General features: G+C 53.1%; 1 protein-coding gene across 5 annotated transcripts in view; it reads right to left on the bottom strand.

The window, feature by feature from the left end:
• Positions 1 to 2,796: 2,796 nt before the first annotated feature.
• The window catches only part of WDR31 (WD repeat domain 31), a 40,361-nt gene continuing 20,349 nt past the window's right edge, over positions 2,797 to 22,808 (bottom strand). For 4 of the 5 annotated variants that reach the window (XM_024110378.3, XM_005295592.4, XM_024110380.3 and 1 more), the window contains 4 exons: positions 19,628 to 19,695; positions 18,190 to 18,331; positions 16,558 to 16,720; positions 2,797 to 8,911 (listed from right to left, as the gene is read on the bottom strand). In XM_024110378.3, the coding sequence (XP_023966146.1) occupies positions 8,751 to 8,911; positions 16,558 to 16,720; positions 18,190 to 18,331; positions 19,628 to 19,695 (534 nt within the window). In that variant the 3' untranslated portion in view covers positions 2,797 to 8,750. Of the gene's footprint in view, positions 8,912 to 9,142; positions 9,240 to 16,557; positions 16,721 to 18,189; positions 18,332 to 19,627; positions 19,696 to 22,808 lie in introns of all 5 variants that reach the window. The other variant, XM_042843484.2, reaches the window with a different exon arrangement.

The raw sequence follows: 22,808 nt of genomic DNA, 5'->3' as shown, positions 1-22,808 counted from the left end.
TCTGATTCGAAGTAGAGGGAGTAGACCGGTTAATCACTAGGGCTGAATGGGCTGAGTGGCATGTGGGAGAGTAGCTGGGTAATATGGACCACACAGACTAGCAGCCAGGGCACGTGGGGCACTGAACAGCTGGTGAGACTGCTTTGGACCTAGTGACCAGGGGTGGAGGAGCTTGTGGCTGCAGGTCCCTGCTGGGAGGCTCAGGGGGAGCCACATCCATGGATTGCAAGGGGGCAGGGCTGAAAGAAAGAACCTGATGCTACTTGGTGCCATGGGAACTCCTTCAGGCGGGGGCAGAGGCAGGGCCAGCAACCACAGGGCAGGGAGCAGCAGCAGAGAGTTGGTGGCAGAGGTTCAACAACGGGGCAGCAATTCTCAAAGAGAGCTTGTCACATCACACCCGGCAGCCGGGCCATTCAGGCAGCAGCTAGTGAGGCACTAGCCCAATGTTGTCTTGGGGGTGGAGGCTGAGCCCCAATGCTAGGAAGCCAGAGGCCATGTGCTCACCTCAGCAGAGTGCTCACCAGCTCCCCTGGGAAATCATGCCAGCAACTTCGTTGTCTAAACCAGGAGCCTGACTTGAGGCCCCCATTTCTGATAATCCTGGCCAGGCTTTAGCCAATAGCATCAGGGCCGGAAGCCACTTATGTGCACAGAGCCTCTGGCAGACACAGAGACGGAGGGGCAGACCATGTTCAGTGTCCCAGCTGCAGCTCTCTCTGGGGGTCATGGGGGAAGCGCACTCTTGAAGCACCCTTTATAATAATAATAATAATGGAGATATCCCATCTCCTAGAACTGGAAGGGACCTTGAAAGGTCATCAAGTCCAGCCCCCTGCCTTCACTAGCAGGACCAAGTACTGATTTTGCCCCAGATTCCCAAGTGGCCCCCTCAAGGATTGAACTCACAACCCTGGGTTTAGCAGGCCAATGCTCAAACCACTGAGCTATCCCTCCCCCTTTGAGAATGGGCCATGTGTTCCCTGAATTACCTGCATGCTGGACAGTGGAGGAGATGGCCGCCATGGCAGCAGTCTCACCCTGGCTCCTCAGCATCGATAACACCACTGCCTGTGTGCTGCGGGAGCACAGACCCCAAGGCTGGCTGGCCTTTGTGTGAAGTGGGGGCTGTTGACAGGGCCTGTGTGGGCCCAGCACCAAACATATTTATGGGCCCTATGACCAGGTGAATGCACCCTGCACTGGATGGGGAAGGGTTAACTCCTCACTGTGTGTAGAGGAAGCCACGCCCCCCACATCCCTACTGGGCATGCTCCAGGTGTAGCAGCAGTATAAGATGATTGCTGGAGCGGGAGGGTACTCCTTGCTGGTTCCTGCCTGGGAACCACTGGAGCCCAGGAGCAAGGAAGCCAGAGGCACTGAGACCCACACAAATGCCCAGCTAGCGAAGGACACCCCAGGGAGGTCCAAGCTACAGGGAGTTGCACCAGCCAAAGAACCAGACCCTAAAGACGCACAGATCACAGACTGGAGTGACAATGTAGGAAGTAGCTTGGGGGGACAAGCCATTGTCCCGAGGCCAGTCAGTGTATTGTGGATGGATTCCCTTGCCACTGGAAGGGCCCTGGCCTGGGACCCAGTGGAACAGTAAGGGCCTGGGTCCCCCTATCTGGCTGCCACCCCCCACAAACTCCCCCCCAGGTGTTGTCGCCCCGCACCAACTGGCTGCTTGACCATACAGCCTCGCCCAGAGGATGACTTTATTGACTCTGGCCGCTAGGCCTTACAGCTGCACCTGGAGAGGTATCTCCATCAACTTGGGCTGCTAGACCTGGCTGCTGGCGAACCTTAATGACTCTGGCTGCTAGGCCTTACTGCCCTGTAGACCCAGGGTATCTCTACTGACTTTGGTCATCGGGCCTTACTGCCTTGCAAACCCCAGGGTACTCCTATGGACTCTGGCCGCTAGGCCTTGCTGCCCGGCAGAGAACGGCTATCCCCTGGACATGGGTCATGTGATGCTATTGCCCTGTGGAGCAACGTGATTCCATAGAATCTGGCCAGTGGGCCTTAAAGCCCTGCAGACCAGGGCATCTCTGTGGACTCCTGCCCTTAGGTGTCTGGGCCTGGAGACCGAGGGCAGCTTGAAGGATGGGGTGAACTCACCCCGTACTGGACAGGGTCTCCCCCACCCTGTCACAGCCCCCATGGAGGGAATGGAGCATGGCAATGGGGATGTCAATCCCCCAGACTGAGGGGCCAGCCAGCAGCAATGGGACATAGCATGGCAGGGATGGCCCCACTCCCCCCAGCCCAGTGCGAGGGCACTATTTACAAATCGTCAGTTTCCAGATGCATAGTGGCCTGCCTGGCCTTGTGCTGCCAGCATGCCCCTTCCCCTTGGGGGTGGGCCCATGCCATGCCACACAGCTCCCCCGCCCAACACTGCAACACCCCCTGAATTCTCTATGGCCAGAGTCCCTCCAGATCTGCTATGCCCAGCGCTCCCCCACAAATGCACAGCACCCTTGCCCAGCACCACCCTGCCCACAACCCCACCACAACTGCCCAGCACCCCCCACAGAATCTCCACTCCCTAGTGCCCCAACACAACACAGATCTTTCCTGCCACCTCACAGCCCAGCACCCACCATTCCCTCCCACCCTCACCCCGCCTCCTGGCCCTGCTGGGAGGCAACCGTGTCTGCCAGGCTGAGCCAGCAATGCAGCCAGAGGAATGGCATGAGCAGCCAGGCCAGGGCCTGCCCTGACCAGGTGCTCTCGACGCACTTGCTTGGAGGGGCCAGGCAAGCCCCCCACACTGTCACCCCCCTGTTGCGGATTGTGGGGGAGTTAGGGCCCTGCACCCCTCTTCCCGAGATTCACTGCGACTCTCAGCCAACCAGTAAAGCAGAAGGTTTATTTAAGGACAGGAACACAGTCTCAAGCAGAGCGTGTAGGTACGACCAGACCCCCTCAATTAGGTCCCTCTGGGAGGTTCAGGGAGCTTAGACCCCAGCTTGGGGTTCCCTGAGTTGTACCACCCAGCCCCAACCGAAACTAAACTCCCAACTCCTCCCGCTGCTCCTCTCCTTTGTTCAGTCTCCCGGGCAGAAGGTGTTAATTCTCCCCACCCCCGTTCCTGGCTCAGGTTACAGCTCAGGTAGCTTCCTTCAAGGGAAGTCCCACATCCCCACTGCAACCCCCCTGCAACATTCCCAGGTCAAATCTGCCCTGCTCCCTGCTCCGTCACACCCCCTCCACACCTGGCTGAGACTGGCCAGACTTCTGCACCAGTCCCAGGCAGCTCAGCTCCGAGGGACCCGACAGATGGTAGGAAGCAGAGACTGCCTGGAGCCGGAGGTGCATTGGAGTCCAGCCAGGAGGAAGAGAGAGGAGTTGGGGGGTGAGACTAGGGGGCCGAGAGGAGCCCTCGGGCTGAGGAACAAGTGATGGGCAGCAGGGAGCCAGTGGCTTCTGCACAGTAACATTCAGTGCAGTGATGGAACAAACAAGGAATCTATAAAGCGTCTTCCATTTGTATTTGCTATGTAAAAAGTGCCAGCCGATCCGCTAAGTAGGTTACAGTAACACACGTCATTCCTTTCAGGTGAGACTAACAGGTAACACACCGGATGCCACACACTCTGCTACAGTAACATTTATTAGCTTAACAAGAATTGCCACCAGCACAGACACTTAGACTTTACTTTAAAAGAATGTAGAAAAAGTAAGACAAAGCATAGTACAGCAATTCCTTGTCCTTTACAAACCAGTGTTAGCACAGACTGTAGTAGCATGTCTGAAAGAGCACAAAGAGGCCATTTCCATTTTGTGCAGATCCTACAGAAGTGACACACAAAAGTGAGGACATGTATCTTACACCTGAGTCAAAAACACATGATTGTTCAGAGCATGGGGGTGAAGGCTAGGCAAACACATCCCTGGATGACAGATACACAGAGAGCATAATTCAACGAAGGGGCACATACCAAAACTAAGGATTCAATAAAACTGAGCTCAAGAGGCACTGAGCACCAGCAGCTCGTCTGATGTCAGTGTCACACTCAGGATTGGGTGCATAAGAACACATTGTCTGATCCTGCCAGCTCACTCACAGTGCACATCTTTGCTGGATGCTGGTGCAGGAGGAGCTAAAGCAATGGGAAAGGGCTGAATTTCAGCAAAACAACATTGTGGGCTAAAGCATGAAGGAAATGGGGAGCTCAGTGAGCTAAAAGATGGCGCCGGGGGCGGGGGGGGAAAGAGCCATGGAAAAGGAAGGAATTAGTGCCCAGCGCAATGCTGTTGCCGAGGCCTCACATACAGTGGTGCAGGAACACTTCGAATAGTGGGGGTGCTGAAAGCTAGCCCCCTTACCCGTCTGCTCCTGAGCTGGCAGCCCAGACGCAGGGGAGGCGGGGGGAGAGGGGAGCAGCAGTGGAGCACCCCCTGCACTCCTAGTTCCCGTGCCTATGCTCACACAGTAGGAGTCAGAGGAAGACGGAAAGAAAAAGGGTGGTGGTGTCAGGGAAGGGAGATTATGGAACGAGGAGCAACATGGTGGGTGAAAAGGCAAGGGGCAGACTAAGGAGAAGGGATTATGTCAGGGCAGTTCTCTGGCCTGTGCTATGCAGGTCAGACCAGATGATCAGAGTGGTCTAAGGCCATTCAGTGAATCAGTGACAGCAGGGACCAGGCAACTCGCTCATCAAGGGCCCAGTTCGGCAAAGTGCTGAGAACCCTCAACAACCCCTTGCAAGCAGGGCTGTCCCTAGCCATTTGGATCTGGTAGGTAGGAGCTGTGGGGGGCCTCTTTTGGGGGCCCCACAGGCCCAGAGTGATCCAGTGGATTAGTGGCGGGCTGGGAGGAGCCCGCTCCGCTTCCCTCGCCCCGACCGCACACATGTGGCTGGGGGGAGGAGGCTTGGGGGAAGGGATTCCCCTCCTCTCACCGGCAGCGGCAGGAAGTAGAGCAGCCCGCTCTACTCTGCCAGCTCCCAGCCGCGGCGCTCCGCTTCCCACCGCTGGTGAGAGCCAGGGGCGGTCCTTTCCCCAACTTGAGCGACATGGCTGGAGCAAGGGAAGCGGAACTGGCAGGGGCCTCGTCGCTCCACTTCCCGCTGCCGGTGAGCGTGGGTGCATACTTTCCCCACTTCCTCGCACTCACCGGCGGCAGGAAGTGGAGTGCCGCATTGGGAGCTGGTGGAGTAGAGCGGTCTGGGGCCGGGGCCGGGGCCGGGTTGCTCTGCTTCCGGCCAGTGAGTGCAGGGTCGCTGGGGGAAGAGCTGGAATGGCGGTGGGCTGGGGGCAGAGCAGGGTGGGGGGAAGGGTAAGAGGTGGAGCAGAGGGAGTTGTCCGGCACCCCACACCCCCCTAGGGGCGGCCCTGCCCCTTGCAGTGGGTGCAGCCTGCGGGGGGCTGGCAGAGGGATAGGGCTGGTTGGCAGGGCTGGTGCTACTGTGTATTAGGATTACCATACGTCCGGATTTTCCCGGACATGTCCGGCTTTTTGGTTGTCAAATCCCCGTCCGGGGGGAAATTCCAAAAAGCCGGACATGTCTGGGAAAATAGGGAGGGGTCATGGGGCTTGGATCCGCACTGGGGCCGGCGGTGCTTGGCCACCGGCCGGCACCGCTCGGCTGGGGCTGGTGCCCCGGGGCCCGATCCAAGCTGGAATCGCCGGGGCTGGAGCTGCTCGGCCGGAGATGTTTGGCTGGGGCTGGTGCCCGTGCCCCAGGGCCTGACCGAGCTGGAGCCGCCGGGGCCGGGGCGGGGGCGGGCCGGAGCCGCATGGCCGGGGCCAGCGCTCTCAGCCGGAACCAGGGCCGGTGCCCCGGGGCCCGAGCCGAGCCGCTCGGCCGGGGCCCGAGTCGAGCCACAGCCGCCGAGGCGGGCCAGGGCCGGCGCGCTCCGCCAGAACTGGGGCCGGCGCCCCAGGGCCTGAGCCAAGCTGGAGCCGCAGCCGCTGGGGCTGGAGCCGCTCGGCCGGGGCCGGTGCCCAGGGGCCCGAGCCGAGCTGGAACCGTCGGGGCCGGGGCTGGCGCGCTCCGCTGGATCTGGGGCCCGAGCCACTTGGCCAGGGGGCCGGACTGGGCCGCGCCTTCTCGCACCCCCCCGCCCCAGCTTACCTGCTGCCTGCCTCCCTGTTTCAGGCTTCCCGCGAACATTTGATTCGCGGGAAGCAGGGGAGGGGGAGGAGCAGGGGGCGGAACATTCCGGTGAGGGGGCGGAGTTGGGGCGGGGACTTTGGGAAAGGGGCGGGGCCCCTTGGAGTGTGCTCATTTTGTTATTTTAAAAAATGGTAACCCTACCGTGTATGCCCCAAATTTCATGGTGCCCTACGCAGCTGCGTATGCTGCATATGCCTAAGGAAGGCCTTGCTTGCAAGGGGCATTTCCTCCTCACAAGATGGCATCTAAAGCACAAGAGATTAAGAAAGATGCATTGAGACGATGCAGCAGCCCCCCTTAGCGAGTCGCACAGAGAACAAGGGACAACTCTACTGGATCAGAAACACATGAACAGCCCTACTGGGTCAGACCAATGATCCATCCCATCCAGTATCCTGTCTTCCGACAGTGGCCAATGGCAGGTGCTTCAGAGGGAATGAATTATCAAGTGATCCATCCCCTGTCATCTAGTCCCAGCATCTGGCAGAGGTTTAGGAAACCCAGAGCATAGGGTTGCATCCCTGACAATCCTAGCTAATAGTTCATGGACCTACCTTCCATGAAAATGAAGGCTAATGAAGGTGCAAATTTAGGGTAAATGTATTTACACAGTAAAGAATGTAAAGTGCCAGTAAGAGCAACAGTTATTACAATTTACCTTTTTAAATGGAGACTGTTAGCTTTTGGCCTAATGCTTGTCTAATCTAGACCATAGCCCACAAAGAGCAGGGAAGGGAGGGAAAGGCAGTATTCGTCTGAGCTGACAGTGTTCTCTGTGTCAGGTACTCAGCCTCGCCTTCACTACAGACAGATGGAGCCTGGACTTGGGTTTGCTGATGAGCAAGGGGTATCCGGCAGGACCAGCTTTAGCACTGACATAAGAAGGCAAATCCCACTGCCGTTAATGCAGGTGTGTCCACTGCACCAGTACAGTCGGACTTGGCAGCCATCTAAGATGATTTCATAGTTATTCAGTCTTATCTCTGCTTTGGCTAAACTCCACCACATGCAGATAGCTGCTGCCGCATATCTTGGCCTAACTTGCAGACAAACGGGTTACTTTCCAAAGCTAGGTCTCAAGTGTGACCTTTCTACACTGCTGCAACTTGGAGTCTCCTGCCTCACTGTGCATCCCTTACAAACACTCTTCTCCCTGGCTCACATGGCAGCTCCCACAACAGGGTTTGGTTACCAGGGGTCAGCAGCTGGGAGTGAGGGGTTCTGTTACTCCCACGCTGCATCAATGGCAGCTTAAAGATACACTGGTAGAGTCCTTAGTGTAAAACTTTAAACCCTGGATGGTCAGTTTCCAGCCCCAGCAACCATGACACGGCCTGAAATGGGCCATGTGTCCTGTGCACTGTCTGGCCCCAGTGAGGGGCACAGTTTGACATAAATCAGAGATGGGTTTTAAAAGACCCTTGATGTGCTGTAAGTGAAAAGGTGCCAAAGTGCTACAGAAAGAGCTGTACACTGGTATTAATCCAAATCCCTACAAGAGAAAAGGGGAAAAGACAGATCACTGAGGACAGACATGAAACAACATTACACAACAAGACAACCCAGCAGCCATTTTAACTGGCATGAATTCTCTCCCCCTTCCAGCAGGGTGCATGTACACCAACCCTGGTTGTAGAACAAGCATTCGCTTTGGGGCACAGTGTTCGACACCATTAAACAGCACACTGAACCTGAGCAATGAGAACTGGGCTGAGCTTCTCTAGTCGACATCTTAGTATGTTCATTCAGTTAGCCAATCACTGGTATGCTCCGAAACAAGCCATTCATTCCACATGCTGACATCTGAAAGGTGGTTTTCAGATCCGTAGCAAGTTTGCTGCTTCACAGCACAGTACTCAGCTTCTACGTGAGATAACAGAATGGACCCTTTGTTCCTCAGTCTGCTACTGCACACAGCATCAATAACCCAGGCTTCTCGGTGAGCCAGACTCTGCCCTGGTGGCAACAAATGGGGAACCCGACGTAACATTGATAAGGGAAGAGGGACAACGATCCATGATTTTTCCTTACCTCTGCTGACAAGCATCCAGGCCTTCGTTTATAGGTTCTTTGTAATAAGAAAAGCAACGCAACCTGCAGCATAGCAAGGAATAGATACTTGCACGACAGGATGGAGGCTACCCCACCGTGGTCAGCAGGATGTTCCCAGAAACACACTTCCCTGTAGGCTGGCAGCCTGTTTCACTAGAGTCTCTGCTTGTGTCTCTTTTCTCATCTAACTGTTAGACCTATAACTACAAAAACAACAAGGAGTCTGGTGGCACCTTAAAGACTAACTAGACCTATAACTAGTTTGCTTGTGATTTTGTGTGTCAAATGCGCAAGGCTTATTTCAAGTTAAAATTTGGCCTAAATGCGTCTATGACTTGGCTTTAAAAATGGATGCAGCTAGTTTCCATAATCTCAGAAACTGGAACCTGATGACCCTGCTGGCTCTGTACTGTTGCTTATTTGGGGCTAGGGACATTTCAGGTGCCATTAAACCTAGTCAGCCAGAAAATGAGTACCAGCAACCGAGAGACTTCTTAACCAGAGAGGCAATTCCTGTTTTGGATTTTGACCATGATGGTCTGGGGCAGACAGGGTCACTACGAATCAGAACGTTGCCACCTCCTGGAGCTCCAGGCCTTTAACGCTGTTTATTCTGAGTAAGTGAATTCCTGAGTTGAAGCTGGCACAGAGAAGTGTGGAGCTGTCACAGACAGCCAGGGAAGCAAGGGGTCCAGATCCGTCGAGACACAAGGTGACCAGGCAGGCTGTGGAGAGAACAGGGAAGCATTAGTCAGTCAGATGTGTTTCGGTGTAATTCAGAAGTACATTGAGACAACAAACAATTCACCTACAGAAAACAGGGGCTTTTTAAAGGGGAGGAGGGTGCAGTTATAGGGTCTTTCTACAGACACACAGGGATGACACTCAAAGGAAGCTATGGCCCAGCATATGAAATCTGGCCCCACTTTGTCTTCCAGGTCAGGTACTTCTCCCACCTGACATTACCGCCACAGCACCCTGCTGTATGAGCCTTCCTAGGGCTCCTAGTGGCCACGGGCCCCTCTGCAAGCCAGGTGTTAGCAGCTGGTATTTCTAGGATTAAAAAAGGGACATGATCAAGATTCCCTCTTGCCTCTCTCTCAACCCAAAGAAGTGAGAGCTTCTACTGCTCAACAGTCTCATGACATATACATGTGCTGAAAACCAGCACAAAACTAGGCCCCACCTGGGTCACGTCATCTCTTTGCTCTTCTGCTCCCCCCGCAATGGCGGATAGGAATAGAGATTAAGGGGAGATGACATGGCAAGCAGGTGCAACATGTATCCGGAGTTTAGAGACAGCAGGTCACCCAGATTGTGAGCTGGGACTCCAGACTGTTGCGGTGCTTATTTTGCAGGGGCTGCTCTCAGGATCGGCTCCTGCTGTGCCTCCGATTGGCTCTCTCAGAATGCTGATCCGAAGCCCATTCAGGAGCCAACATAGCCTTAAGAAACTCCTGCAAGCCTGGGACAATGGAGGAGTCAGTCCTAATACACACTGACTGCGACAGCAATGGGATTGGCACAGTTTGAGACACATTCTCAGGTACCCATTACATAAGGGGTTGTTAGGAACTGTACATCCTCTCGTAATAGCTGGTATGTTACAATAGCATGTGGAAGGATCTATGCCTGAGGGTTAATTGTTTTGCTTAGGCACTATCATTTAGCAGATTTTCTCCTCAGGACATTCCCATCAAACAGAACATGCTGTTCTCACAGTGATTTGTCTGCAGGGTCCTGTTTCACCAACACATTAATTCCTTTGACCTAATTGTTGCTGGATTTATTGTTCTCAGTCATGGGGATGGGAGTGGGATCACATTCAGAAAGAAACCTCAGAACTTTAGAGCCTTACTGCTTTGCAGAAGGTGCAGCTGAAACCCGTAACACATTAGTCTCAGAGCAGAAAACACAGTCAGCCGTCATATTAATTCAGCACAGCCTGATGATTTTGATCACCACCAATGGACATTAAAACAAGCCTCTCTTCCAATGCCAATAAAATTCTTCGTTACTGCACTTCTGGGGATAACCCTAATTAATGCCATACAGATTCCTTGCCCTCCCCCTGCTTATTTCTTTATTACATTTTTTTTGGCAATGTACATTTGATCACCAAATTGGGGGTTGGGAAGTAATTTTCCCCAGGTCAGACTGACAGGAACCTGAGGGTTTTCACTCTCTTTGCAGCATAGGGTGCAGATCACTAGCTAGGATCATCTGGGTAATATCTCACTCAAATCAGTTCCCTGTCATTAAAGGATCCTTGGGCATTGGCACATCTTGGTCACCCACCAGCTGCCCTGGTTCTCTGCCTATGGCACACAACAGTTCAGTCTCCTGAGGGCTGCAATACTTTGGTCTGATTCTGGTTGTGTGGAATGGTGTGCAAGGCTGTTAGAATGACTTAGACTTGAACTTATTTCCAAAATGAAGGAGGTTTCAGCACAATATATATTTTAAATGGAGACTAGAACATCAGACATTTGCACCTATATCTGGAGACAGCCTAATGTCATGTCTTCTAGGACATTTGTAGTAGTTCCTCCCATCCCAGTGGCACCAGCACTGACTTTCACAGGGTATTTACGAAACAGGCAATCAGAATCAAATTCACTCAGTGTTGTTCTATATTTGTACATAGGTGCTTGGAATCCTGGGCCATGACTGGGGTCCTAGGCACCATCGTAACACAAATTAATAATACATGATTTTGCACTCAGAGTCTTAGTTTAACTATTATTAAAACAAGTGCAGTTATCAACTGCTGGTTAAGACTGAGGCTAACATACCAATAATGCATTCAGCATACTGCACTCATGCAGGAGGACTAAGGCAGTTTATCGTGGATCCAGCCTGAGCTCAGGTTCCTTCACTGCCAGGGCTGGAGAGTGGCCTCTACAACCAGCAGACTGTGGGATGAGTGTGGGTGTGTGCAGGAAGCTGAACTGTCTGTGGGCAGAGAGAGAGTCTATGCAAACGCCTGTTTACAGTAGACACATTGCATAAAAGGTGTAGTCAGACGGTGGAAAGGGAAATATAAAAAGGATTGCCAGTCTCTAGAGAAAAAAGAACGAGGAGTACTTGTGGCACCTTAGAAACTAACCAATTTATTTGGGCATAAGCTTTTGTGGGCTAGAACCCACTTCATCAGTTCTAGCCCATGAAAACTTATGCCCAAATAAATTGGTTAGTCTCTAAGGTGCCACAAGTACTCCTGTTCTTTTTGCGGATACAGACTAACATGGCTGCTACTCTGAAACCTGTCATAATCACATGAGTTACTACATGGCCACAGAAGAACATGCTGGTGAAGACCGTTTCTGGGGAAGACCATCCAATTTCACTCTTTCCCTACAATTTTAAACAACTGCATTTTAAGAGAAATGTTTAACAAAAATGTCTAATCATCATCATTTGCATTAGATACGCTCATGTGGTCTGCTCAGTAACAGGACTGTAAGTTCAGCTGTTTCCCAGCTGTATTCTCCCCTCCGTATTCTAAACTGGATGGTAGATAAGCAGCAACTAACACAAGCCTCCGAGTATAATAATAATAATAGTGCTTAGGAGGTATTTGCTCTTTGTTCTCAGATCATTGTAAGGCCAAACCTCATCACACCCCTTGGGTGGGAGGGGCTGGGAAGCAAGCAAGATTAATTCCATAATGCCTGTAATTCCCAGTCACAACATTCAGGGCCAGGTTTTTTGCTGCCCCAAGCAAAAAAATTTTTGGCTGTCCCCCACCCCAGCCCTGGGCTCTCCCCTGCTCTCTCCTGCTGCCCCAGCCCTGGGCTCTTCCCCCCCCACCCGCACCCCCTGCTGTCCCAGCTCTGGCCCCCACCCCCACCCGCACCCCCCTGCCGCCCCAGCCCTGGATCACTGGTAACTCGCTCCCAGGGCAGGTCATTCAGCAGGAATTTTGGATGTGCACAGAACACAGACAGGATTGGTTCCAATATGGTTACAGAACTGCAGTAAAGTGGAACAATTTTCAGCTTGTGTGATTGAAGGATATCTGGATGCATATTATAAGACTGTCCTAAATGAGGAAAAGTTGAGGTGCCTTTATTATTCTTTTGTTCCACTCTTTGTTTCTATGGGGAATTTGCCAATGCAATATCACTGTCTTCCTTTTAAACAAATAAAATAAAAAAATGGCAATGGCTGTTGAAAATAGCAATTCCACTCCTAATAACCACGGGGAAGCATTTCTTGCTCAATTTTATCCTACTTTTTCTACAGCAAGTTACAGTGGATCAGTATATTTGATTTGGGAGAAATGAAGTAACAATGCAGAGCGCGGCGCGGCTGACAGGGCGGCCTGGATGGATTGAGCCGCTTACATTGGGGCCTCCAGCAGCCAGAGCCCCTCCTCTGCTCCTCCCCTGCAGCCTCAGCACGCTGCGCTGGCAGCACTCTGGGGGGACGGGGCTGCGTGCTCCGCGGGGGAGCGCAGCAGCGTGTCTGGCTGTGCTCGGAGCCAGACATGCCGATCTGAGCGACACGGTCAGGGGGCTGGGGGGGGTTGGAGAAGGGGTATGGCATCTCGGGGGGCAGTCAAGGGACAGGGAGAAGGGGGGGTTGGATGGGGCAGAGGTTCGGGGGAGCAGTCACAGGCAGGGAGGGGGGGGTTAGATGGGTCAGGGGTTCTGGGGGTGGGCAGTCAGGGGACAGGCAGCAGTTGGATAGGCGTGGGAGTCCCGATGGCCTGTCAGGGGGCGGGGGTGTGGATAGGGGTCGGGGCAGTCAAAGGACAGGTAGGGGGTGAGGTTCTAGGGGGGCAGTTAGGGTGGGGGAGTCTCAGTAGGGGGCAGTCGTGGACAAGGAGAAGGGAGGCTTAAATAGTGGGTGGGGTCCCAGGCGGTGGTTAGGAGCAGGGGTCTCAGGAGGGGGTGATCAGGGGACAAGAAGCCGGGTGGGTTGGATGGGTTGGGGGTTCTGGAGGGGGCAGTCAGGGGGCGGGAAGTGGGAGGGAGTGGATTGGGGCGGGGCTACCCCCGTGGAGTGTCTTCTTTTTTGAATAAAGCAACAGAGGGTCCTGTGGCACCTTTGAGACTAACAGAAGTACTGGGAGCATAAGCTTTCGTGGGTAAGAACCTCACTTCTTCAGATGCAAGTAATGGAAATCTCCAGATAGCCATTCACAGTCTTTGTACCCAGAAGCCTCCTGCTACAAGACAGGCCCAGAAGAGAAACCAACAGAACTCCACTGGCCATCACCTACAGTCCTCAGCTTAAACCTCTCCAACGCATCATCAGTGATCTACAACCCATCCTGGACAATGATCCCTCACTTTCACAGACCTTGGGAGGCAGGCCAGTCCTCGCCCACAGACAACCTGCCAACCTCAAGCATATTCTCACCAGCAACCACGCACCGCACCATAACAACTCTAACTCAGGAACCAACCCATGCAACAAACCTCAATGCCAACTCTGCGCACATATCTACACCAGCAACACCATCACTGGACCTAACCAGATCAGCTACAACATCACCGGCTCATTCACCTGCACATCCACCAATGTTATATATGCCATCATATGCCAGCAATGCCCCTCTGCTATGTACATTGGCCAAACTGGACAGTCACTACGCAAGAGGATAAATGGACACAAGTCAGATATCAGGAATGGCAATATACAAAAACCTGTAGGAGAACACTTCAACCTCCCTGGCCACACAATAGCAGATGTAAAGGTAGCCATCTTACAGCAAAAAAACTTCAGGACCAGACTCCAAAGAGAAACTGCTGAGCTCCAGTTCATTTGCAAATTTGACACCATCAGATCAGGATTAAACAAAGACTGTGAATGGCTATCCAACTACAGAAACAGTTTCTCCTCCCTTGGTGTTCACACCTCAACTGCTAGCAGAGCACCTCACCCTCCCTGATTGAACTAACCTCATTATCTCCACACTGATATATACCTGCCTCTGGAGATTTCCATTACTTGCATCTGAAGAAGTGAGGTTCTTACCCACGAAAGCTTATGCTCCCAGTACTTCTGTTAGTCTCAAAGGTGCCACAGGACCCTCTGTTGCTTTATACAGATTCAGACTAACACGGCTACCCCTCTGATACTTCTTTTTTGAATGTTAATTATGGTAACCCTACTGTTCATAGTGCCACCCCATTCTAGCAGTGAGCTCTCCATTCACAGCAAGCTGCAGCATGAGGTCTCAGCTACCTCACTCCCTCCCCCTCCCTTTCCTGTTGATAGCGGCCAAGGGAATGCTGGGAAATGTAGTTCTTTCCCTGCTCCAGGGTTGGCTCTATAGGCAGGGAGCTAACCAAGGAACTACAGCTTCCAGGGCCGCCTGTTGGTTCTTAGCTCCTATGCTGGATCCCTGCCGTCCCTGCAAATGTGCCGCCCCAAGCACCTGCTTGCTTTGCTGGTGCCTAGAGCCAGCCCTGCGAACATCAACCAAAGTGAGCGGGAATGTTTAGTAACCAGGCCCTGGCTCCAAAATTCAATTACAGCATCTAGTCCAATTGGGACAACACCTTGGCATTTCCTTTCATATGTTATCCTGTCCTCCCAGCTGCCGGACTGTCTCATCTGTAAAACTGCACGCTTTATAGCATCCTTTCACTTTAATCAGGATGCGACTGAGTTCCGAGGCTACAAACCTGAGCACTCATTATTTTTGTGATATAGAAACTGAGTCCAAGCTGTTTATCACAGGTCACGAAATAGCCATTTCTGTCAAAACCCCATAGGCTGGATCTGGGTCAGTGACCTACAGAATAAAGCAGAGGTCCCCAAACTGTGGGGTGCACACTCCATGGTAGCATGGAGGAGCATCTGGGAGGGCGTGGTGGGGCCCAGGACAGCCCCCATGGGCGGTGTGGAGGGAGCACCACCCAGCCCCTTCCTGCCCCCAGCTGCATCCCCATCCCCAGCCTCGGTGCAGCTCTGCACCCGGCCGGAGCTCCACTCCCGGCCCCTGCCAGCTCCCAGCCTCAGCTGCTGGCTGCGGCTTCGTTCCCGGCCTGGGGCCGAGGCAAGCAGTGGAGCTGCACCTGGCCACAGGCCCAGCTGCAGCTCCATTCCGCTCCTGGCCGTGGCCCTGCTGATGCCGGTGAGTTCTTGACCTGCCCCTGCGCCGCCCCCATTTCAACTCCTTCCCCAAATCCGCGCCCCGTCCCAGTCTCTTCCCCGCCTTCTCCCCTGAGCACGCTGTGTTCCCGCTCCTCCCCCCTTCCTCCCAGAGCTTGTTACGCCATGAAACAGCTGTTTCGCAGTGGCAAGTGCTGGGAGGAGAAGCGTGGATGCGGCGTGCTCAGGGGAGGAGGCAGAGGCAAATTTGAGCGGGGGCGGAGAACTTGGCAAATTTTTCCTCTATGGCTCCCAGCACCAGACCCATCCCCAGTTGAGGCCCCAGCCTTGGCCCCCTTAACCCTTTCCGTGTCCCCCCACCCACCCAGAGCCATATCCCCACTCCTCGCCCCGGGGAGGAGGGGTATGGACATGGGTAAGGGAGGCGCGACCCTCCAAAGTTTGGGGACTGCTGGGATAAAGGCTCAGTAGCACATCACCAACCATCTGAGAGAGGAATAAAGAGGGACGTTTTAACACCCCATCAATACGTGGTTCCTCCCAGGGGCATGGCTACACTTGCAGATGTAGAGTGCTGGGAGTTAAAACAGCCTTCGGAGACCACAGCAGGGAAAACGCTACCCTGTGTTTACACTCTCAGCTGGAAGCGCACTGATGTGGCCACATTAGCAGGTCTTGCAACATGCATTATGGTAGCTATCCCAGTGTGCAAGTGGCTGCAACATACTTTTCAAATGCGGGGGTGGGGGGTGGAGTGTGACAGGGAGTGTGTTGTGTGTATGTGGGGGAAGAGTGGGTTTTTGGGGAGCTGAGAGTGTGTCAGCATGCTGTCTTGTAAGTTCAGACAGCAGTAGATCCCCCCTCCCCCCTGGCCTCTCTCTCACTCACTCAAAGCAAGCAGCATTCCTCAGTAATGGTTGCTTTGTCCTGGAGCAGATAAGCATAGGGATGTCAGAAACGGAGCTTTGAAAGGGCATATCTGCATTCCTACAGCTGAGTTCAAAACAATGAAAAGAGTGGCCACTTGACCTAAGGGGATTATGGGACATTTCTGGAGGTCAATCAGAGTGCAGTGATGGAACATCTTGTTCCCACTGACGCTTGGGCGTTTCAGCCAAGGCGCAGCAAGTGCTATGCTTCTCGTGGAGCTGAATTACCAGGAGCGCTCCAGCTGCAGAGTCCAGGCACTCTAAGTGCCTTGCCAGTGTGGATGGGTCAGGAGTTAGGGCGCCCGGGGCTGCATTAATGCGCTCTAACTCGCAAGTGTAGCCAAGCCCTAAGTCACATTTCGAGGCCGTACCTCCGCTGTCTTGGTTCCAGACCTTCACCATGCAGTCATGTGATGAAGTGGCAACGACTGGGATCAGACCCACACCGTTGGGAAGGAAGACACAGGATGCTGTGGTTTGGAAATGCCCCTTGTACTCACGCACTCGGCTTCTTGTCTGCCTTAGGTCCCACAGCTGCAAAGGAACAGACACAAAGAGCTCAACCCGAAGGCCACTTCACCAATTTACTAAACAGAAATTAAAAGTTACAGTGATTCGAGTGAAATCCCTGCAAGCTGCATGGACACTTTTCAAAGACACCATAATAGAAGCTCAATTTAAATGTATACCCCAAATTTAAAAACCCAGTAAAAGAACTAAAAAAGAGCCACCGTGGCTTAACAACCATGTAAAAGAAGCAGTGAAAGATAAAAAGGCTTCTTTCAAAAAGTGGAAGTCAAATCCTAGTGAGGTATATAGAAAGGAGCATAAACACGGCCAAATTAAGTGTAAAAATGTAAGAAGGAAAGCCAAAAAGGAGTTTGAAGAACAGTTAGCCAAAAACTCAAAAACTTCCTTTTATTTGTTTTAAACCTGCTGCCCATTAATTTCATTTGGTGGCCCCTAGTTTTTATATTATGGGAACAAGTAAATAACTTTTCCTTATTCACTTTTTCCACACCACTCATGATTTTATAGACCTCTATCATATCCCCCCTTAGTCTCCTCTTTTCCAAGCTGAAAAGCCCTAGCCTCTAATATCTCCTCATATGGGACATGTTCCAAACCCCTAATCATTTTAGTTGCCCTTTTCTAATGCCAGTATATCTTTTTTGAGATGAGGAGACCACATGTGTATGCAGTATTCAAGATGTGGGTGTACCATGGATTTATATAAGGGCAATATGATATTCTCCATCTTATTCTCTGTCCCTTTTTTAATGATTCCTAACATCCTGTTTGCTTTTTTGACTGCCGCTGCACACTGCGTGGATGTCTTCAGAGAACTATACACAATGACTCCAAGATCTTTTTCCTGATTCGTTGTAGCTAAATTAGCCCTCACCATATTGTATGTATAGTAGGGTTATTTTTTCCAATGTGCATTACTTTACATTTATACTCATTAAATTTCAAATTTCTCACAAAATTTGCCATTTTGTTGCCCAATCACTTAGTTTTGTGAGATTTTTTTGAAATTCTTCGCAGTCTGCTTTGGTCTTAACTATCTTGAGCAGTTTAGGATCATCTGCAAACTCACTGTTTACCCCTTTCTCCAGATCATTTATGAATAAGTTGAATAGGATTGGTCCTAGGACTGACCCTTGGGGAACACCACTATTTACCCCTCTCCATCCTGAAAATTTACTATTAATTCCTACCCTTTGTTCCCTGTCTTTTAACCAGTTCTCAATCCATGAAAGGATCTTCCCTCTTATCCTATGACAATTTAATTTACGTAAGAGCCTTTGGTGGGGGACAGGTAATACCAAGGCTAAAGCCAGTCCAGCGCACAGGCTGCACTTCCTGGCAGGATTGCTCTCAGAGCACCAACGTGAACCCGCTGAGCCCTGCTGCCCGCGAGACAGGTTACCATCTATAGGTATCAATTTCTGGAGAGATCTAGAACAAGCAGCAATTTGCTGCCCAGCCAGAAAACTCACTGTGGCTTCGCAGCCCTCCCCACCAAAGCCATTGCTGCTGCTGATGCAATACCGGCCATCCTGGCTTACATCACAGTAGGTCTGAATATACTGCTTTACCGGGAACCTATGGGCCACCTGCAGCTCCCGGCTGTCCCAGATCCTGGAAAGGAGGAAAAAAGAACAAGCGAGGGAGAGTTAATATAGTGATTGAACTCCTCGCACCGTCTGGCCAGTTACTGGGGCAGACTCTACAAAAGAGAATGCAAGCTGGCTATTTTGATGCATGCTCATGACAATATGCACAACCCAATCTCTTCACACCTCCAGCCTGGGCCTCTTCTCCTCTATTTCAAAGGTTACCGAGCTCCATGACTCATCCCCATGTTCTGGCCCAGACCAGCCAATTCTCTAGTTCTTTGTGGTGTTCCACGTGTGTGAACCAGAGCCCTCCTTCCCTCCACCCAAGCTAGAGTCATTCCTCCCTTGAGATCTAGCCTCCATGCCTGCAAGCTCCATGGGCCTAGCACAAAGGGCCCAGTCTTGGTTGGGGCCTTGAGGAGAAGCTACTGAAATACTCATGTTAAACAACAACACTTCCCCCTTCAGACCACAACATGTTTTCAGCCCCATTCCCTTTGCCTCATCCATCTCCCACCCTGTAGCTCGGCTGCATGGGGATTTCCATCTTGGCCACTTTGAAATGCCGGTTTCTTTTCTTTGCTGGTGGCTCCCTTTGCCTGGGAGAGGGCTGGGCAGCCCTGGACACTGCTCCTCTTATAGCTGGTCACCCTCCTGCTCTGCTGCGTATCACGTATGCTGTCTGCAAACTTACTAGCAATGGTAATAATATTGATCAGTGATGACAAAGCCATGCCAAATACTAACGTAGCTTCCACCCAGTGGCAAGTGGTATTGCTCACAGCACTGGTGCCCTGATCATGCGCTACCCCACCGTAGATCATGCTCTCCACAAAATATGAGGTTAGCACAAGGTTTGCTTCTAGCAACAGAGCTTGGGAGACAACTTCACTAACCTAGAAAGCCACTCCCTGCTGTGGTTTGTGCTGCGGACTCCAAACAATAACCTCCTTATTACCCCAATTCAAGCAGTAATGAAGTACTCTATTGGTGTATCTACTTCCTCACCAGGGTTAGAAACACCTGGCCTGCCAAAAGATGGGTTGAGGAATGAAAGATGCCACTGCCGCCCACCCAGTGAAGGAGAAAGGCGCCCGACAACCATAGTGCACTGGTCTGGGGATGCCGAGGCACTCATTCTGGACCCAAGTGAGCAGCTCTGCAGTCCAAGGCCATTAGCAGCCCCCATCCCACCAACAGGCCTAATCACCAGCACTGTCCATGGGATGGTTTTACAAAGCTCTGGGACTCCTCACCCACGTTCTCCTGAATACACCAAGTCTCACCTCTGCAGCTGGTTCCCACTGCTAGGCTTTACCTGATTGTTTTATCCTCTGACGTCTGGATGACATACGGCTCTGCAGGAACCCAGCACAGGTGTGTTACCTGCCGAAGGGAAATAAGTACCAGAATCCTGTCCACCTACCACAGCCCAAACGAACCCCTGCCCAACATACACTGCTCTTGGGGCCCAGCCATCCTCTGTCCCAAGCAGCCATCACTGGAGCCAGGAGGGCTGGGCGGAGCTACCTCTGGATCCCATCAATGCTGCTCCCTTAGTAGCCAGTGTGTGATCTGAGGTGCAACGAAGGAGGAGAGGGGACTTGGTCAGTAGGTACGGGCTCTTGTAGCGTTAAACTGCCCTACACAAAATCCCAACGGGACATTTCTATGGGTAATCGAAAACCCTCCTGTCTCAGGACATGAGACCACCTTTAAGGGAGTCAGAAAGAAGCTTCCCCATGGTCAGGTTACTCCACATTGTTCTCTACAGGGATTCCTGCCCTTCCCTCTCAAGTAGCTGGCACTGCATGCTGTCGATGGCAAGAGACGGGGCTAGCTGGACATTGAGTCTGACCCAGTCTAGCCACTTTTGTGCTGCGGAGTGGGAAGTGGGAGTTCAGGTTCTAGTCCTGACTCATTTCAACTCTCTGCCTTTGGGCAAGTCACCTGGAGCCTGATTTCGCAATGGGCTAAGGGATGGCCCTAACCCTTCAGTGCCCCAGTCTGCCCAGCAGTACCGGGTTTACCATGGCGCCAGGCCCAGAGTCAGAAGGGGCGCCGGCCAGCCCAATGCCCCGGCCGGCTGAGATGGCCAGGAAAGCTGCCCCCACCCCTTGCCCCCCAAGCCCTCTCCCCTGAGCTAAGTGCCCTGGGAGACTGCAGCAGGGATCGGGCACACCCAGCCACCGGAGCAGAGAGGAGGGTGCTGGGGCCGGGTCACTTCACTTCCTGCTGCCCAGTGAGTGCGGGGTCGGGCCCGCCCTCCAAATCATCAGGTGGGAGGAAGTGGAGCGACCCGGTCCCAACCCGCTCCACTCCACCAGTGAGTGCTGGGGGGCGGTTTCCTGCCTGCCTCCCAAGCCTGGGGAAATGGAGCAGTGGGGAAGGAGCATGGGAGGAGAAGGGAAGAGGATGGGGGAAGCAGAGGCGGGGGGGGAGGGGGGCTGGAGCCCAGCATGCTGAATCCCCTTGGCAGAAGCTGGGGCTTCCCTGTTAAGCAGGCCCATCGAACCCTCACCCTAACAAGCCCCACCTCCCCTGCATCTGTACCACCCTGATGAGCCCCCCCCCCCCAGACACCCTCCCCACTGAGCCTCAACCACCTGTACCTGGACCCCCACCCAAATAAACTCCACTTCCCCTGCACCTAGACACCCCCCCCACTAGCCCCAAACACCTTCACCTGGATCCCCTGCAGAGTCCCATTGCCCCTGCACCTGGAACTCCCCAATGAGCTTCTGTGCATCCAAATCTCCCACTGAGCCACCCACACCCAGACTGCCCCCCAGAGAACTCTCTTATCCCCACCTGGATCCCCCCACACTAAGTCCCTCTGCACTGGGATCCTGCTGCCGGGCTGAGCCTGCTCTCCCACACCTGGTGCGCCTGGCACATGGGGGCAGGGGCCCAGGGTGTTTCTGTGGCAGACCTGGCCCTTGCACTGTGTCATGGTTGGATGCAGCCTCACTGCTGAGTCCCTATCCCGGGGTGGGGTGGGAGGAGGCTGCATGGTGATCTCCCACCTCCATGCAACCAGTGGCCTGTGCTCTCCACTGCCACGTTGGAGCCTCCAGATTTATTTATTGACAAATAAAATTTGCAGAATTTTAAAATACCGTGCACAGAATTTTTAATTTTTTGGTGCAGAATCCCCTCAGGAATATGGGGTGCTATGCAGCTGTGATGGCGGGACTGTGAGGAAGGTGGTGGGCAGTGGGGAGGTCTATGGGCAAGGGGCGCAGGGCGAGCGGTGTGGTGTGCAGGGTGCTGTGCAGTTGTGGTGGGAGGCCAGCGGCAGAGGTCTCTGGGAGGGGTGAGGGCTAGTCATAGAGGCACTGGACATAAGGGTGGGGCGCTGGGCAGAGGGGCGGTGTGGTGCAGGCCCACCCCCAAGGGGAATGGGCCCACTGGCAGCACAGGGCTGGGCAGACCAGTGTGCGTCTGGCAGCTGCAGGTTTCTAAACAGTGCCCTCCTGCTGGGCTGCGCGGAGTGGGGCTGCTCCTGCCACACTGTGCCTCATTGCCCCCAGCCTGCCCTTCACTCTGGAGACTGACCATCCCACCACCCTGCACCTTCCCCCATGGGGACCCACAAATATGTTTGGCGCCGGGCCCATAAAAAGTTAATCCGGCCCTGGGATAGGACATACCCTGCCTCACATGAGGAGCCATGAGGCTTAACTCATGTGCCAGGCAATGGCAGACAAGGGGGCTACACGTGCAACAGGTTATCACAATTACTACTTTGTACAATGATCACACTGACGTGACAGCAAATCAGTGTTGCACTATCACAGCTCTCAGACGCTATAGTAGGGTCTTAAATGACGGGTAAGAAAGTGGGTGGCAGTGACAGAACAGCACGTGTGCTGCAAGTAGATGTCACCAATGCAGTAATTGAAGTGCAGAGATGATGGAATGGAAGCTGAAGCCTGCTTTACCTCACACCCTCCTGCTGGGGTCTCTTCCTGCTCTTGGGGATGTGGGCAGGATTACGCTAAAATGCTGTTGCATTGTTGCTCCTCTCGTTTTGCATTGTCCACTGAGCACTCTGGGGCAGGGACCTCACTTCCAACAAGTCCAAGGTGTCCAGGACACATTCAATTTCCTCAGCACGGAAGTCACTGCTGAGTGTGACCCACGCTCCCCCAGGTAGTTACACCCATTCACTCCAGGCTGCCTCTGATCCAATGGCCTGAGTGCTAGGCTTAGGACTTTTGCTGGGATTCCTGGTTGATCAAGCTGGGACCCAGTGTGAAAGGCTTCTTCTAAAATTCACCTTAGTCATTCTGGAAAGCTAGGGTCCATGTCCTGGAGCTTTGGGTTACACCTGCACCACTGGGTTTCCCCAGGGGAGTTTTAGGTTGGTAGATGTGCCAGATAAAGCACTGGGAAGCAAACGCTGCAGTGCACCCAGGATAGACACCTCCCAGGTACCAGCCACACGCTCTGCGGTTTTGCCATTATCTGGAGAGGCAGAGAATGTGCCCTCTCAC

Source organism: Chrysemys picta, chromosome 18, assembly GCF_011386835.1.
Source record: "Chrysemys picta bellii isolate R12L10 chromosome 18, ASM1138683v2, whole genome shotgun sequence".
Taxonomy (NCBI): domain Eukaryota; kingdom Metazoa; phylum Chordata; order Testudines; family Emydidae; genus Chrysemys; species Chrysemys picta.
The sequence above is the reverse complement of the archived record's forward strand: the minus strand, read 5'-3'. Positions and strand labels throughout refer to the sequence as shown.